Genomic DNA, 14683 nt, shown 5'->3' on the forward strand with positions numbered 1-14683 from the left:
TCTTTGTAAATCTAATAGAAGCACCAAGATTGCAAAGCCAGTGGTCTTAAGAGCTTGAAGACCAGGCTGGCACTTACTCTTTGGGCCTTAAGTGGTCTGTCGGAGAAAGGAAAGCCGTGTGGGCTGGAAGACTCATTGAGTACTGGTGGCTAACCAGTTAGTTCTGTGGAGCGTGGCTTCCTCGTGGGAGCACAGGGAGGTGGGGGGCCTGCTAGACAATATCCTGCACTTTGAATGGCAGAACTGGAAGGAAATCTGGGCCCAGAGTGGGAAAGTGACTTGCCCCAGAACACACAGCCAGTAAAGGGCAGAGGAAGACATTAAACAGCGCACAGGGCTCTGCTGTTTAGCTAGTCCTTCAGGATCAACGAGGTGGCATCTAGTTGTTAACCTGATTTGGAGGGTCTTTTTGGAAGAGGGTCATCGGTTCTGATCCACAGCTTACCTGTTTCCCAGTGTATAGCCCGTCTTCCTTCTCCAAGCCCCAGGCTATTCCGAGGACACGTTGCGGTTGGGCAGTTGAAAATTACACAGTCTCTCCTTGCCACCTTTATGAATTTCACAAAGGATAAATCCCTCATTTCCAGGGAAACTGCAATGGGGTTCATCACCTCATAAGTCCTCAATGCAATTTCCCAAACAAGACAGAAAGAAAATGGAAAAGAAAACTGAGCGCTTTCACAATTAACAAACTGTTTTAGTCCGTCATCCTCCATAATTTTATTGAATGACTTGGAGGCAGGAAGCTCCTTTTGCCTTTTCATTAAGGAGACATTGAACCGGAGGTGAGCTTGGGTGCACTGGGACAGTTGAGATTCAATGCCCGCAGGTATCTGGCTGTTTGAAGGCTCTGGGTCCTTGTCTGAAGGCTCTGAGGACAAACAAATGGGAGAGGATGAGGGAGCCTGGAGCCTGGGTACTTGCAGTCCCGCCCCGCCTCGAGGGACGGCAGATGCCTAGAGGGTCCCTGGTGACTGTCATATTTGGAGAGCTCAGGTGTCACAGTCATGTCTGCTGCAGGCTGCAGAGCTTTGGTACTGCGGCATGAGGCTACGAGTCAGGGCCTGCGTTCTTCCACACAAATGCTGTGCCTCCCAGCAAGACCCTTGACCTCTTGGCCTCGTGGTTCCCTGCTGGTGGGGGACATGGTGCCGCATGAGCAGGATGTCAGGAAAGGGTCAGGCTGCCGTCGCCCCGCAGCCATTTCTGAGGGTAAGGGTGGTGACGAGGAATACTAATTATCCTCAGTCTGTGGACGTCTATAGGCTCACTCTGTTTTGTCCTCATCACTGGCTGCAGTGGGGCTGCCATCTATATTCACAGATGTCCAGGATACTATACAAGAGAAGGCGGCCAGAGAGGCCTGGCAAGGTCCAGGACCAGCGCCTGGGCAAGTAGGACACCTTCCAAGTCCCTGCAGTGACCTGGACTTGAAGCCAATGAAGTCTTTCTGCCTCCTTCTTCCAGATTTTTAATGAGTGGTTAAAAAAACCATTTGTGATTAGCACATTGTCCTTATGCAAATCAGTGTTGCAAAGGTAATTAAGGGCCTAATAAATCTTGTTTATGCTGTTAATTTGATTACAATCAAAACTCGCTAGGGCTGGGGAAGCCTCCAAGATCCAGAGGTGCAGGTGCCATCCTTCTCCTTCTAGGTGTGGGATTTACGAACCCCAACGGAGAGGCTTCTGGGCGGGAGGACCCCTGGCTTCCCCTGGGTATAGCAGATGGGGAACAGGCCCTGGAGCCAGGCTGCCGGGCCTTGAGTTTCAACTGGGCCATATTCTAGCTGGGTAACTGGCCAGTTACCCTCCTTGTGCCTCGGTTTCCTTATCTGTAGAAGGGGAGTGATAACAGTGGCAGGAGCCTGGCACACTGGTAGCCCATGGACCGGTCCTAGTTCCCCTGATCCTCAGCTGGGTGCCATCAAACTCTTAGGTGCTTATTCATGGCCAAACAAGAAAGAAGGTGTCAGTCAAAACCAGCCACGTCACACCATCTCCACAGCTGTCATTTTTAGCTCGTTTTTGCATAGCTTCACCAAAGCTCAGTTTATGTTAGGCCCTTCTTGCCCCAAGAACGTTTTACAAACAAAACACAAGGAAAGGGGAGAATCAAAAGACCCATAAATCCCTGCACCGTCGGTTCCAGATGGCCAAGACGCAAGGGATTTTTTCCTTTCCTCCTTCCTACTGAAAAATTTTAACACCATCTAATATGCAGTTAGTTGCACAAGTTCGTCTCTAAGTTTCACCGCAGGGAGGGAAGGAAGTAGGCCCCAGTAATTGTGATGATGGAGAGCACTGTTAATGGTTCCCCTAAATTAAAGAGGGTGGGAGCTTCAGCTCCTCACTGGCTTGGCATTTCATTAGCAGTAACACTACAGCCTTGCATGGAGACGGGACCAATATGGCTGGATCAGGGAAATTAATTAGGGTCTGACAATACCCTTAATGGGAATTGGTTATTTCTCCCAAATAAAGCAGCTATTACAAGTGCAAGGGAAGAAATAACTCAGCCCTCCCCCCGCTTTCCTTCCATGAATGTGTGTGTAGATGCTGCCACAGCGGGCGCGCAGGAGCCAGGAATCATCACTGCCTTATCCCAGGCCTTGCTCATTTTCTCACATTCAGCAAAACCTCCATCAGTGCCTGTGGAGCTGGCACAGACATGTAAACTGTCTACTGTGACTGCAGTGCAGAGAGCTCTCTATAAAATACGTGAAAAAAGTGCTGAGGGAACAGAGGAAAGTGTCCTTGGTTCTGCTTAGGAAAGTCCTTAAAGGGAGTATGCAGGCTGGGCTTTGAAGTACAGATAAAAGTTTGCTGGCTGGAGAAGGGAAGGCAGAAGAAAAATGAAGAAAGTCTTACAGGCTTGAGAAACACATTTTTTTCTAGTTGACAGGAATGAAAACGGCTCCTCCCTTTGGTAGCATATTTGAAAAATTCCTAAGTCAGCTTCATAGTATCCTGAAGTAAACAGGGGTAGCTATACTATGGCTGGTTGGAGGACTGGAGAGAAAGGTGTAAGTGCAGTTGAGCAGGGTTTTTCTACCAGGTTCTGTGCTAAACTTTACTTTTTTCTCATGTATTTTAGGAAAGGGTTAGTCCTACTTTACAGATGAGAAGGTTGAAGCTGACTGAAAGTAACATGTCGAAGGTCACAGAAAGCTTCAGTGGCAGAGCCAGGGTTTGACCCCAAAGACTCTAACTCCAGAGCCCACAAAGGGAACCTCTTTCTTGCTGGGCTTCCCTCTGTCGGTTGAATATTAACCTCAAAAAGGGGTCCCTGAATCTTTGCCAACGTGGCCAGTCCAAGCTAAAGCAGATGATTTAGTGTATAAAGAAGTTCTTTCCTGGAAGACTATTTGGATTTTCTCTGCAGCTGGCCTTTGAGGCCCTTCTTTACATCTCCCCTGTCCCTTCATGCTAGGCAACTTCCCCAAGAACCCCCAGAAAGATGCAGCCCATCTTGGAATTCTTGTGGCTTCTAGGTGGCCTCTACAGTGTGCTCCCTTGCCTCATGGCCATCTCTGGACAGGGAGCGCTGCCTTGCTGGATCCTAAGTTCTTAAGACGGTGATGAGCCTGATATGGTCTGGTGACCCGGCGGCCTCACCCTTGACTGGCTCTGCTACCTCTGTGAGCTCCAGCTTCTAAGATGGGCACCTGTTGGGCCCACTTAATGGGGCACTGGATGAGTTCTTAGGTGAAGGCCACTTCACAAAATTCCTTGCATCTAAAAGTCACTCAGTAAATCAGAACAACAGTAACAGCGGCAGCCAGCAGTTTCAGGGTGTCCAAGGTGTGCAGGACTCTGGGCCTCATATGTGTTAGGCACTTACACTTAACCCTCATGGCAGCCTTCGAAGGGAGGGGCTGAATCAGCCCCATTTCACAGATGAGGTTGCTGAGGCATACAGAGAGTGAGCAGTGGGTTCATCGCTTCCCTCTGTGTCCTTCTCTCACTTCCTGGGCCTCAGTGGCCATGTGGTCACAGACACACCGTGAAGGTGGTCAGTGGTCAGGCTTAACGAAATGGACATATTCATTTTCAGCATCCCTCCAAGGGTGAATGCAGAGAGGTGGTTTCTCTCTGGCACATTTTTTTGTTTAGCAAAGGCTTCCTGAGCCCTGTTGGTGTGTGAAGACATCATGCTGGGCCCAGGGAGCCCAAGAAATCAGTGACAGCTCCTGAGGAAGAAGGGAGAAGGCAGAGGGTTCTCACTCCTGCCAGGAATGCGAAGAGCCAGTGGAGTTCACTACCTTGTGCAAGGGCTTCCCGGAGGAGGTGGCCTTTGGAAGAGCCTGGAAAGGATGAATGGCATTTTCAAGGTGGGATGGAACTTGCCAGCCTGAGAAGAGGCACAGAGGCCCCAGCATTAGGGAGCACTTGGCAAGCTGAACCGTTGCTGCTGACATTGCAGGTGGCTTCTGGCCTTGGTGCTTCTGTGGGTGAAGCAGGATTGTTGGGGCAGTTTTGGCTGGACAGGACTGTGACTGGGAGCAGCTTGTGGTGGGATACCGGGCAGGCCATGCTGGATTAGGGTTGTACAGAGTAGGGCAGAATTATTAAAAAATGCCAAGCACTTGTGACCAGGCCAAGCATGTCTGCAGGTTAAACTGTGCTCGTTGGAGAGAAGAAGGGCTCTCAGGCACCCTGCAGACCCTCCTCGCATCCCAGCCAGGCCCTGCCTTTCTGATAGCAGCCCAGGGGTCTGGTTGGTCCTTCATCCTTGGGCATAGGGACCAGGCATTCCCCCAGTGGTGGTGTCTTGAGTGCAGGCAGTGGCGTCACATCAGCAGGGCTGCTGGGGGGGCCTGCGGGGGCGAGAGCCTTCTCTGCGACAGCAGGAGCCCGTCTCCCCCAGAATGAGATGAGTCACAGTCCCGTCGGTGCGGCTGCCACTTCTGCTTCTGCAGCAGGTGTGTGTGGAGGCAAGCTAGTCCTGAGACCGCCCCACACGCTGTGCCTGTCCCTTCCCCAGTGCACAGGCAGCATGCCAGCAGGGCCTCGCGTGTATGCACGGACGTGTCCTCCATACGCCTGTGTACATCTTTGCTCTGGGGCAGCAAACCTTTCAGCCAGGCAGTGGGATGCCCAGTTTGGGAACGTTGGTTAGCTTTGCTTCTCACCAAGTTTGGGGCAGAGGGGACGAAACAGGAAGGAGCTGGTTTCCGCCCACAAGACTCACCCACGGAGTGCAGGGCAGTTGGGAGCTTGTTCGTGGGCCTGTGTAGCGTCCCGGGCTGAGGTGGTAAGGCAGCGGTTGCCCACTCCCTGGCCTCAGACAGGGCCCTGCCGGCCCCGGGGGTTCCCACAGGGGTTCACTTCCTGAGCCTGGCCAGGCATGTTCTCAAAGGACAGCAACCTGGGTCTGAAGGCCATCAGCCTGGAGGGTTGGTAGGGACTTGTGGGGCACAAGTTCTGGGGAGAGAAGCCACTCAGGCTTGGGTTTTGTTCAGTTGCGGGAGACCCTCTGGTCATCCAGCACACCTAGGACATGGGTCTTGAGAGCAGCAGGTGTCCAGGGGATCTCCTCTTCATTTTGTACAAGCATAACCTGTAGATCCTCCCTGTGAGATTCTGGTGTGCCAGTTCTGGAACCAGGTGGTGCTCTGGGTCCCTAGTGACCTCCCTGGGAGACAGAGGCTGTTCCAGCCCAGCCTTCCTGAGGAGCAGGTTCACTGCTGCTTTCCTGTGTTTCTCTGCACTGCCTACTCCCTCTGGGTTCCCAGTCTCCAATCCGCCACCTGCAGAGCAGAGTCTGTCACCGTCTGTCACCTTTGGCCCAGGCATCTGGATCTCCAATGAACCACCACTCCTCATCGTGCCTGGCCAATTGAGTGCCCTGAGTATAGCTCCTCTACTCCAAATGCGAGTCCTGCAGTTTCCTCGGAAATCACGAGCAGTGCTCAGTTGGGCAAGCCCTCTGACTGCATTCTCCTCTTTGAGCCACATCAGACTTAGGCTGCCGAACCTGTGTTCAGGCTTATTTGACCAAGATCCACGATAAATACACGTACGACACCTTGACCCAAGGTGCACATGTATTTGTGTATAAAACCAAGACGGAAGCTCAAGGACTAATACTCATCTTTATTGTGTGCTCATGCTCAATCACTTTCTATTTGATTCTTTTTTCTCCCCTGCTGGTTGGGTGTCATCACCTGCTTAGATTCCGTGACCCATAGTTGGAAAACACAGAGTAGAGTGGAGGTGTTGTCATCTGATGCCCATTTTACAGATGAGGAGATTGAGTGCAGAAACTTGCACCAGGGTCCTAAGCACAAAAGTCTATGCCGTCACAGAGCTGTTCTAGAGGCAGACAGACAGTAATCAAATAAATATATAATTAGGACAGTGGTGGAGTGCCATGACAGAAATTCCAGTACCAGGGTGAGCGGGCAGGCAGTGTCAGGTAGGAGTTGCTCTTTTATACGAGGAGGGTAGGGGAGGCCGCTCCAGCGATCTCAGACAGGAAGAAAGCGAGGGGCTGGCCAGGCTGAGAGATCTAGGGGAGAGGGTATCCAGGCAGGGGAGGGGCAAGTATGAGCAGACAGTGGCGTGGTCCTGCCCTCCAGGCTGGTCACCTCTGCAGGAGCCCGTCTGACTTGACCAGCATTGCCAAGAGCTCAGTTGGGCAAGGCGCAGAGCACGAGACTTGGCTGCCCTGATCTCTACTGCCTGCAAGTCATGCAGCCCTCTGCCTCCCTCTGGGAAGTCCTCCCCTCTGGGCTGGGCTCCTTGCATCCCCAGAGGTGCCTCCCCAACACCTCCATCCCCAGTTGCCCTGGCTGCTAGGGTTGGACTGGCCCCTCAGCTAGGGTACAAGTCTCCCAGGTGTGACTGAGAACCTTTGCCATCTGCTGTCTCCTGTGACTAAGACAGACACAAGCCAGACAGAGGCATGAGGCTGCTTCCTATTGCCCGTCCCTTCTCCCAGTTTCCTTCCCTAACACACATACACACACACATCCTGTGTGCCCTGGGTAGAGGCAGTGTCACAGCTGTGGGCACTTTGCTTTTCTGCTCCTCCTGCTTCCACATCTAGAATTCTGTGACTTGGTGAGAGGGTGGTGCCAGAGAGCCAGTGCTGGCTGTCATGGGAGAGGCAGCTTCATCCCCAGACTTCTGGGGGCTGGCACCCTGGCAGGTCTTCATGCCATGCCCTTCGCTGGGATCTGCTGACCTCATTCCTGTACACCCAAGTGGTTGGTAGGAAGCATCACTGGATACTCACTGTAGGCCTAAGCACAAGAGGTTAGGGCTGAAGCCTAACTCCTTGCTTCTGATGTCTGAGAGCTCCTTGGGGAGATGTACACAAATGTGGATACTGCTGGACCTGGTGAGGGGAGCAGGGGAAATATGGTCCTGGTTGGTAGAGAGGAGGCAGTGTTTAGGGGAAGAGGCAGCTCCACGAGAGGACAGAGCCAAAGCGGGGTGAGGGAATGGTGGGGTCTGCCAGAGGAGTAAGTCATTCTTAAGTGTGAGTTTGGACTCTGCCTTATAAACGCCAGAAGCCACCAAAGGTCTTTAATTGTGCCAGGCATCTTAGGTGTTTGAGGGAGATTAGCTCGGGAGGGATGTACACGAGAGATCAGGGAGGAGGCAGGAGAGGGTGTGTAGCAGGTAGGCCTGCATCCATGTTGCTGGGGGTTGGGAAGGAAGGGTGCTGGAAGAAAGCCTGCATTCCCATGACCCAGGCAGCCAGGCTGCTGTGAAGGGCTGGGAGGCAGAGGGAAGGGCTGACACCCTCAGACTCGGACCCTTCCAGCCTGCACTGAGAGGGACCGAGCAGTTCCAAGGGTAAGGTGGTTTTGGAGAGCCCAAGCTCTTCCTAAAGGGCCACACGGAGTCAGAGCCCCAGTGAAGGAGGAGCTCAGATTGGGCCTCAGGTCACACCACTTCATCGGTTACATGACCTGTGGACTCAGGGCTACGGGGAGACCCACAGCCATGGAAGTAGCTCTCTGCAGTGATCCGGGGAACGGTGGCCACTTCTGAACAGCCTGTCACCATGCAGGGCACACTGTTGTGCACTGGGCACTGAGACGGGCTTGGGGGTCCAGTACTGACTCAGATGGGGGTTACCTCGCACTGGCTGGGAGCTGTGGTCACTTGTTGGGGTGATGGGCATGGCCTGTCTTGAGTCTGTGCCTGCCAGGCCCTGAGGATCTCCCTCTGTCTCCCTCTGCAGTGATGGGTCGTTCCCCTATGACTCTGTCCCTTGGCAGCAGAACACCAACCAGCCTCCCGGCTCCCTCTCCGTGGTCACCACGGTTTGGGGAGTGACCAACACATCCCAGAGCCAGGTAAGAGCCTATACTGCCCTCAGCCACAGCTCCTTCTAGGTGGGAGTGTCCCTTGACCCCTGGAGCCATACCAACCCCCTTCGCCCTCCCAGGCCCTACCCTGCTGGGAAGACCAGCTTCCAGGGCACACCCAGCTGTGGACACGTCTCCACCCCTGGCAGGCTCTGTACCCACCTCAGGAGGGCAGCCTCCATGGACTGTCCCCATCCTAAGGCCTTTCTGGGGGAATGGCATTCAGCATACGGACAGCAAGGGGTTCTTCCCTAGCCCATTTGCTCTGGTAAACAGGAGAACTTCCTCTGTGTTGTTGGCCTCAGTGCTCCAAGGTCTGAGGTCTCTGACCCTGAATGTGTGGCCTGAGTTAGATTTCATCAAAATATTGTGCCTTGGACTTCTGACAACTCCCTACCCCCCATTGCCCTAGTCAAACCCACCTCCCTCTCATTCCTTCCTTTCTTCCACTCCTCCGCTGCCTAGTCAGGGGGTCTCCCCTCTGTCTGACCTCTGCTAGACTTAGCTGTGGCTACATGGAAGGCTCAGGGCTGCTTATCACCCTGGAGGGAGCCACTGGGCTGACCTGTTGTTGCCTGCTCCTGCTGCCCTCCAGAGCTAGCAGAGTGGGTTCCTCTTGGCCCTCACAGAGCAGCAGCCAGGGGCCTCGGGGCCCCTGTGTGACGAGACACTGGCATCCAGGCTCGTTTGTGGGGCAGTAGGCTGCATGGCCAGGGCTCTCCCCACGGGCCTCTGGCGCAGTAGCAGCCTCTCCTCCCTTCACGGGGCTGCCCAGCCCCTGGGGACCACTTGAGTTGGCTTTGTGGGGCTTGGTCATGCCCTCAGCTTGTTCCATCACACGGCTGACCTTCTCATCCCCCGCGCCACCTGCCACCCAGGCGCGCCTGTTATCACCAGTACACTCTAGAGTAGTTCATCCACCCTCCATTTTTCTCCTCCTCCCTGTTGTCCTGCCTCCACTTTGTTCTTTCTCCCTTTCCCCTCTTCATTTATCCCCCTTCCTTTCCACACTACATGGGGTAGCACCTTAGGTGACAACCACTTTCTCTGCCCACAGGTCCTTGGGAACCCTATGGCCAATGCCAACAACCCCATGAATCCAGGCGGCAACCCCATGGCGTCGGGCATGACCACCAGCAACCCCGGCCTCAACTCCCCGCAGTTTGCGGGGCAGCAGCAGCAGTTCTCAGCCAAGGCTGGCCCCGCTCAGCCCTACATCCAGCAGAGCATGTATGGCCGGCCCAACTACCCCGGCAGTGGGGGCTTTGGGGCCAGGTGAGCAGGGCTGACCCGTGGCAGAAGCCATGGACCCCGCCCCTCTCCCTCCTTTCAACGGGAAGGGTCCCACTTAAATCCCAGCTCCACGCTTTCTGCCCTGAGAAGTTATCCTCTGTTGTCCCATGAGTTGAAGGGGCTCAGTCATCCCTGGCTCGCAGGGCTGGACTGCAGATAAGGCGCTGCAGCAGCTGGGCTGTGATCTGACAGTCATCAGGCTCGTGGAAATAGAAGGGTGACATTCTTATTCCGCAAAACCTCAAAACGACCCTATTGATAAATAGGAAGATATTGAGAAAATCTGGACTGGGAAAGTCGAAGAGCAGGTATAGATGGGGTCCAGTTGCCCAAAGACAGTGAAACGGTCTGGGAAAATCTGCTCTGCCTTGCTGATTGGTGAAAGCAGAACTATGCAGACTGCGAGTCCCTTGGCTCGGGAGAAAGGGACAAGGACTCACAGGATTTGGAGCTCTGGGGAGGGGTGTGAGGCGAGCAGAGGCGCCCATTCTCCTCTTTCCGCCTCGCCCTGCCTAATACCCCCACCTTGGCCTCAACCCTCTCCAGCCCTGGCTGGGTTTCTCACCTGGGGTTGGCACAGTAGTATGACCTGGTGGTTAAACACAGGGATCAGAAACACCTGCAGCCGCAGCCACAGCTCTGCCATCAATGCTGGAGGGCCTTGGGCAAGTTGCTCAGGTGCTCTGAGACTCGGTGTCCTTCAGAAGATGGGCTCACCAGGGCCCGACAGCATGCAGTGAGGGTGCAGGCACCCCTGAGGGCTCCAGGAGCACAGCAGTGTGGTCATTGCCAAGTGGCACAAATGAATGGCTGCCAATCCCAAGAGGCCCTCTAGATTCTGGGTACAGCTCCATCCTCTCCCTCCCAACCCACAGCTTGCTCTCAGTTCCCCTCAGATGCAGGCAGTACCTAAGTCTTCCACCCTTCTCTCCCTGCAGTTATCCTGGGGGTCCTAACGCCCCCGCAGGCATGGGCATCCCTCCACACACCAGGCCGCCTGCTGACTTCACTCAGCCCGCGGCAGCCGCCGCAGCAGCGGCAGTGGCAGCAGCAGCAGCCACAGCTACGGCCACAGCCACGGCCACTGTGGCAGCCCTGCAGGAGACACAGAACAAGGATATAAACCAGTATGGACCGGTAAGGGTTCCCACTAATCTCACCCAGCCAGCCAAGCAGACAGCCCTGGGAAAGCAGAGCTGGAGTGTCAGTGCTTATGGGGCCATGTATGCTGGGGGAGCTGACTGCATTAGGGTGGATTTGGGCTTCCATGGAAGCATGTGGAGGTCTGTGTTTAGAATGGGGCGTGTCCGTGTGCTTGGGTGTGGTGGGGTATCTGGGTGCTGGTGTTTGTGTGTTGGTGGCTTGTGTACTACTGCATATGGGGAAAAAGTTCCACATTGCTCTCTGGGCCCCCTACTCACCAAAGAGTGGGCTCAATGTCTAAAACTAGTCTTGTGACTGATCTGTCTCCTGGATTGCTTCTGAGACCAGTGCCCTCCTAGTCACCCTATCCATGGGTCTGCACACCCCCAGTGCTGCTCCCTGACCTTCTGAAGGATGGGTTGAGGGATGAGGAGAGGAGGAGCCGCCATAGGAATGCAGAACAGGAAGCGAGGAGGTGGGGACTGCAGGGCAGGGGGAACAGAAGTGGAAGCTGGGCTGAGGCCGACTTTGTGGATGGAGGGTGTGCCTTCACTGGCCCAGAACCAAGGGCAGGGCCAGGGCTTCCAGGAAAGGGGCTGCAGTCTCAGTCGGGCTCCTGCCTCCACCCTCATCTACCTCCACCCTCCCATACCCCTCCCTGTCCCTGCACCCTTTCCTGGTTTTCTGCCTGCCTCCCTCCCTGGAAATGCTGCCTGTGCATTGGAGTGACCGCCCCACCCCATCCCCTAACACCCCAGAGCTGCATCTCTCCTGTGCGGCTGCAGAGGGCAGCAGTGAGCCTGGGTGGACCCTGCTCCCCTAGGGCCTGGTTGGTCACCAGTCACTGCCGCACAGGACGGTGCCCCCTCCCCACCCCTCCACCTCCCCAACCCTTCCCTCCCTGCACTTTCAATGCATGTGGCATTTTATTCTTTTTTTTTTTCTTCTCCCGTTGAAGGTCTGTTCCTCTTTCCAGATGGGTCCCACCCAGGCGTATAACAGCCAATTCATGAACCAGCCCGGGCCACGGGGGCCTGCCTCCATGGGGGGCAGCATGAACCCCGCGAGCATGGCGGCTGGCATGACGCCCTCGGGGATGAGCGGCCCTCCCATGGGCATGAACCAGCCCCGGCCGCCCGGCATCAGCCCCTTTGGCACGCACGGGCAGCGGATGCCCCAGCAGACCTACCCGGGCCCCCGGCCCCAGTCCCTTCCTATTCAGAACATAAAGAGGCCATACCCTGGAGAGGTGAGTGCAGCAGTGGGAGGCCGGGAGGTGGGAGCTGGGACACCTGGGCTTGAAGATGTGGGCCGTGGGTATGGCCTTGGAAGGGGTGTGTCTTGGACTCCAGCACACTCGGACAAAGAGGCAGGGGCTTAGCGGTCAGGTGCTTCTGGGTTTGAGACCTGGTTCTACTGTTTCCCAACTGGAAGACCTCGAGCCAGTCACCCTGCCTCCTAGGGCTGCTTGAGGGACTTGAGGAGATGTCCGTGAAGTGCTTGGCCCTGGGCTGGCCTATGCCGCCGCTCAGCAAGCAGCAGTTCCTCTTACTGTAGTGACTCTTGTCTTGGCTCAGCCACTAACTGGGTGACCTGGGTTTAGTTCCTCCTGCCCACATGAGGACTTCCCCAACTCCTCTCCAAGAAAGAGAGCTGAGACAAAATGCTTCCAGTCTATAAGGGCTGACCCATCAGGGAAGTGGTTGGAAGGCAGGCAGCTGTTTCCAGTCTATAAGGACTGACCTGTCGGGGAAGTGACTAGGAGGCAGGCAGCTGTTTCCAGTCTATAAGGACTGACACGTCAGGGAAGCGACTGGAAGGCAGGCAGCTGTTTCCAGTCTATAAAAGGACTGACCCATCGGGGAAGTAACTGGAAGGCAGGCAGCGTGTTTCTTAGCTCTTGTTTCCATCCACACGTGGTCACTGTATAGGAAGTGGCACTGCCTCTTGGGCTGCACAGCCAGCTCAGCCAAGGTGTTGGGGAAGATTTAGGGAAGTAATATGCATACCTCCTGCCCTCTGGGAAGTGAGATTTTAGCAGGAAAGAAAAGTTTTGAGCTGAGACTCACCAGGGAATGAAGCGTAGCAGACTGCACAGAACTCAATGTGAGTCAGAGAAGGCAGGCTTCCTGGAGAGGGTGTCACAAGTGAACCCTCAGAAAACGATGCTGGCCAGAGAAAGACCATTGGCTCTTGGGTCCTGAGTTTGGGGGAGCCTCAAGCTATTGGCACCTCTCCTGGCACACAGCCCCCATGTGGTTTCTAGGCCTTTTCTCAGCCACCCTGTGCCCAAAATCCCAGTGTCCCTCTGGCTGTGCTGGGGGTGCATCTGTTAGCTGACAGCAAAGGCAGCAATCTCGGACAAGGCTTCAGCGGAATTCCTGGTCATTAGTGTCACCCCTGCACCTGCACTAGTGTCATGCTCATGGCTCTGCCTGCCTAAAGAGAGCACACCAAAGGCTCTCCGTATTTTTACTAAATTAATCATCCTTTTCATAGAATGCTGCTGCTACCCAGCTACAGCACTGGGTAGTGACAGCCTGTGTGGCCCGATCCTGTCTGGGAAGACTGGCCTTCCTTCCCCTTGCCATGGCTTGCTCATACAGTATTTGAATTGTTGGAACCTTAGGACAGGGGTTGGGTCATCTGGTCCCACAGAGGACTCTCTTCTCTAGCTTGGTGGGCAGGTAGGCGGCAGGTAGGCACCAGCTACGTCTTCTGCACCTCCTGTGGTTGGTGCCTTACTGTCACCCAGAGCAGCCACCATGTTACAACAACATGAGTTGCAGATTCTTCCACACTGACACTCTCTGACATTTATACCCAAGTCCATCATTCATTTGTTGAGTAAGCATTGTGGGCATTTGGTCAGGCACTGGGGCACAGCCACCAGCAGGACCTCTAGGCAAGAGAGCCACTCAGATGGGGAAGAAGAAACCACTGACTCACAGGATGTCATGTGGCCCTGAGGGTCACCTGATTTTCCAGACAGGGAAGGTGGCTAGAGGGTGGTGGTGCTCTCTCTTCTCTAAATTGCCTCTCCTGGGAGAAGTTGTCTTGTTCCTTCACCAACCTGGCTCTCCCACCTCCTGCACAGGTGGCAGGTTGTCGATGGTCCAGAACTGAACACTAGGTGTGTGTGCTGCTCCAAGGGGAGTATGAGGACAATGCCACCCAGGTTCATCCTCAGAATGCAGGGGCACAGGGGGTTCCTTTGTGGAAGTTCATCCTGTTGAGTGTGTTGGGTGTGCCCATTGGGGAGCACAGCCCTAACCCAGGCGCCAGGAGAGACGCAAAGGTCAGGGGAGTTAGAATCAGGCCCCTCATAATGGTGTGAGCAAGAGGCTCTGAAAGTGTCCCTGGAGTTCAGGGGGCGCATGTGCTCCAGGAAGTACGGCCTCAAGGGAAGGTGGCCTGTGAGCTGGACAGTCAGAACAAAATGCCCCTGGATGTCAGGACGAGAACGAGCTCAAGCATCATCTGGTTTTGTGGGTGGAAAATAGCAGGAGCAAATGAGAAGAGGCGGGCCCCGTCCCGGTATTCAGGTGACCTGGCTATGTGACATTGGCAACATTGAACGTGTTTCCCCTCTCCTTTCTCTCCCACCACAGCCCAACTATGGAAACCAGCAATATGGACCAAACAGCCAGTTCCCCACCCAGCCAGGCCAGTACCCAACCCCCAACCCCCCGAGGCCACTCACCTCCCCCAACTACCCGGGACAGAGGATGCCCAGCCAGCCGAGCTCCGGGCAGTACCCGCCCCCGACGGTCAACATGGGGCAGTATTACAAGGTCAGTCCCAGCCTCGCCACCACCCACGGGGCCCCTTCCCTACTAACCACCTCAGACCCCTAACTCCACCGGGATCACTCTGACCCTGCGTGTGTTAGCCCCAAGGACAGCAAGGCGTGGGTGATTT

The 14683-nt window shown here is 55.0% G+C and overlaps 1 protein-coding gene across 9 annotated transcripts in view; it reads left to right on the forward strand.

Annotated features, from left to right (window-relative positions):
* Nucleotides 1–14683, forward strand: part of ZMIZ1 (zinc finger MIZ-type containing 1) — a 242727-nt gene that overhangs the window by 210727 nt on the left and 17317 nt on the right. For 8 of the 9 annotated variants that reach the window (XM_017865212.1, XM_017865205.1, XM_017865207.1 and 5 more), the window contains 5 exons: nucleotides 8200–8314; nucleotides 9384–9601; nucleotides 10558–10756; nucleotides 11721–12011; nucleotides 14374–14556. In XM_017865212.1, the coding sequence (XP_017720701.1) occupies nucleotides 8200–8314; nucleotides 9384–9601; nucleotides 10558–10756; nucleotides 11721–12011; nucleotides 14374–14556 (1006 nt within the window). The remainder of the gene's footprint in view (nucleotides 1–8199; nucleotides 8315–9383; nucleotides 9602–10557; nucleotides 10757–11720; nucleotides 12012–14373; nucleotides 14557–14683) is intronic. The other variant, XM_017865211.1, reaches the window with a different exon arrangement.

Source organism: Rhinopithecus bieti, unplaced genomic scaffold, assembly GCF_001698545.2.
Source record: "Rhinopithecus bieti isolate Rb0 unplaced genomic scaffold, ASM169854v2 scaffold_81282, whole genome shotgun sequence".
Taxonomy (NCBI): domain Eukaryota; kingdom Metazoa; phylum Chordata; class Mammalia; order Primates; family Cercopithecidae; genus Rhinopithecus; species Rhinopithecus bieti.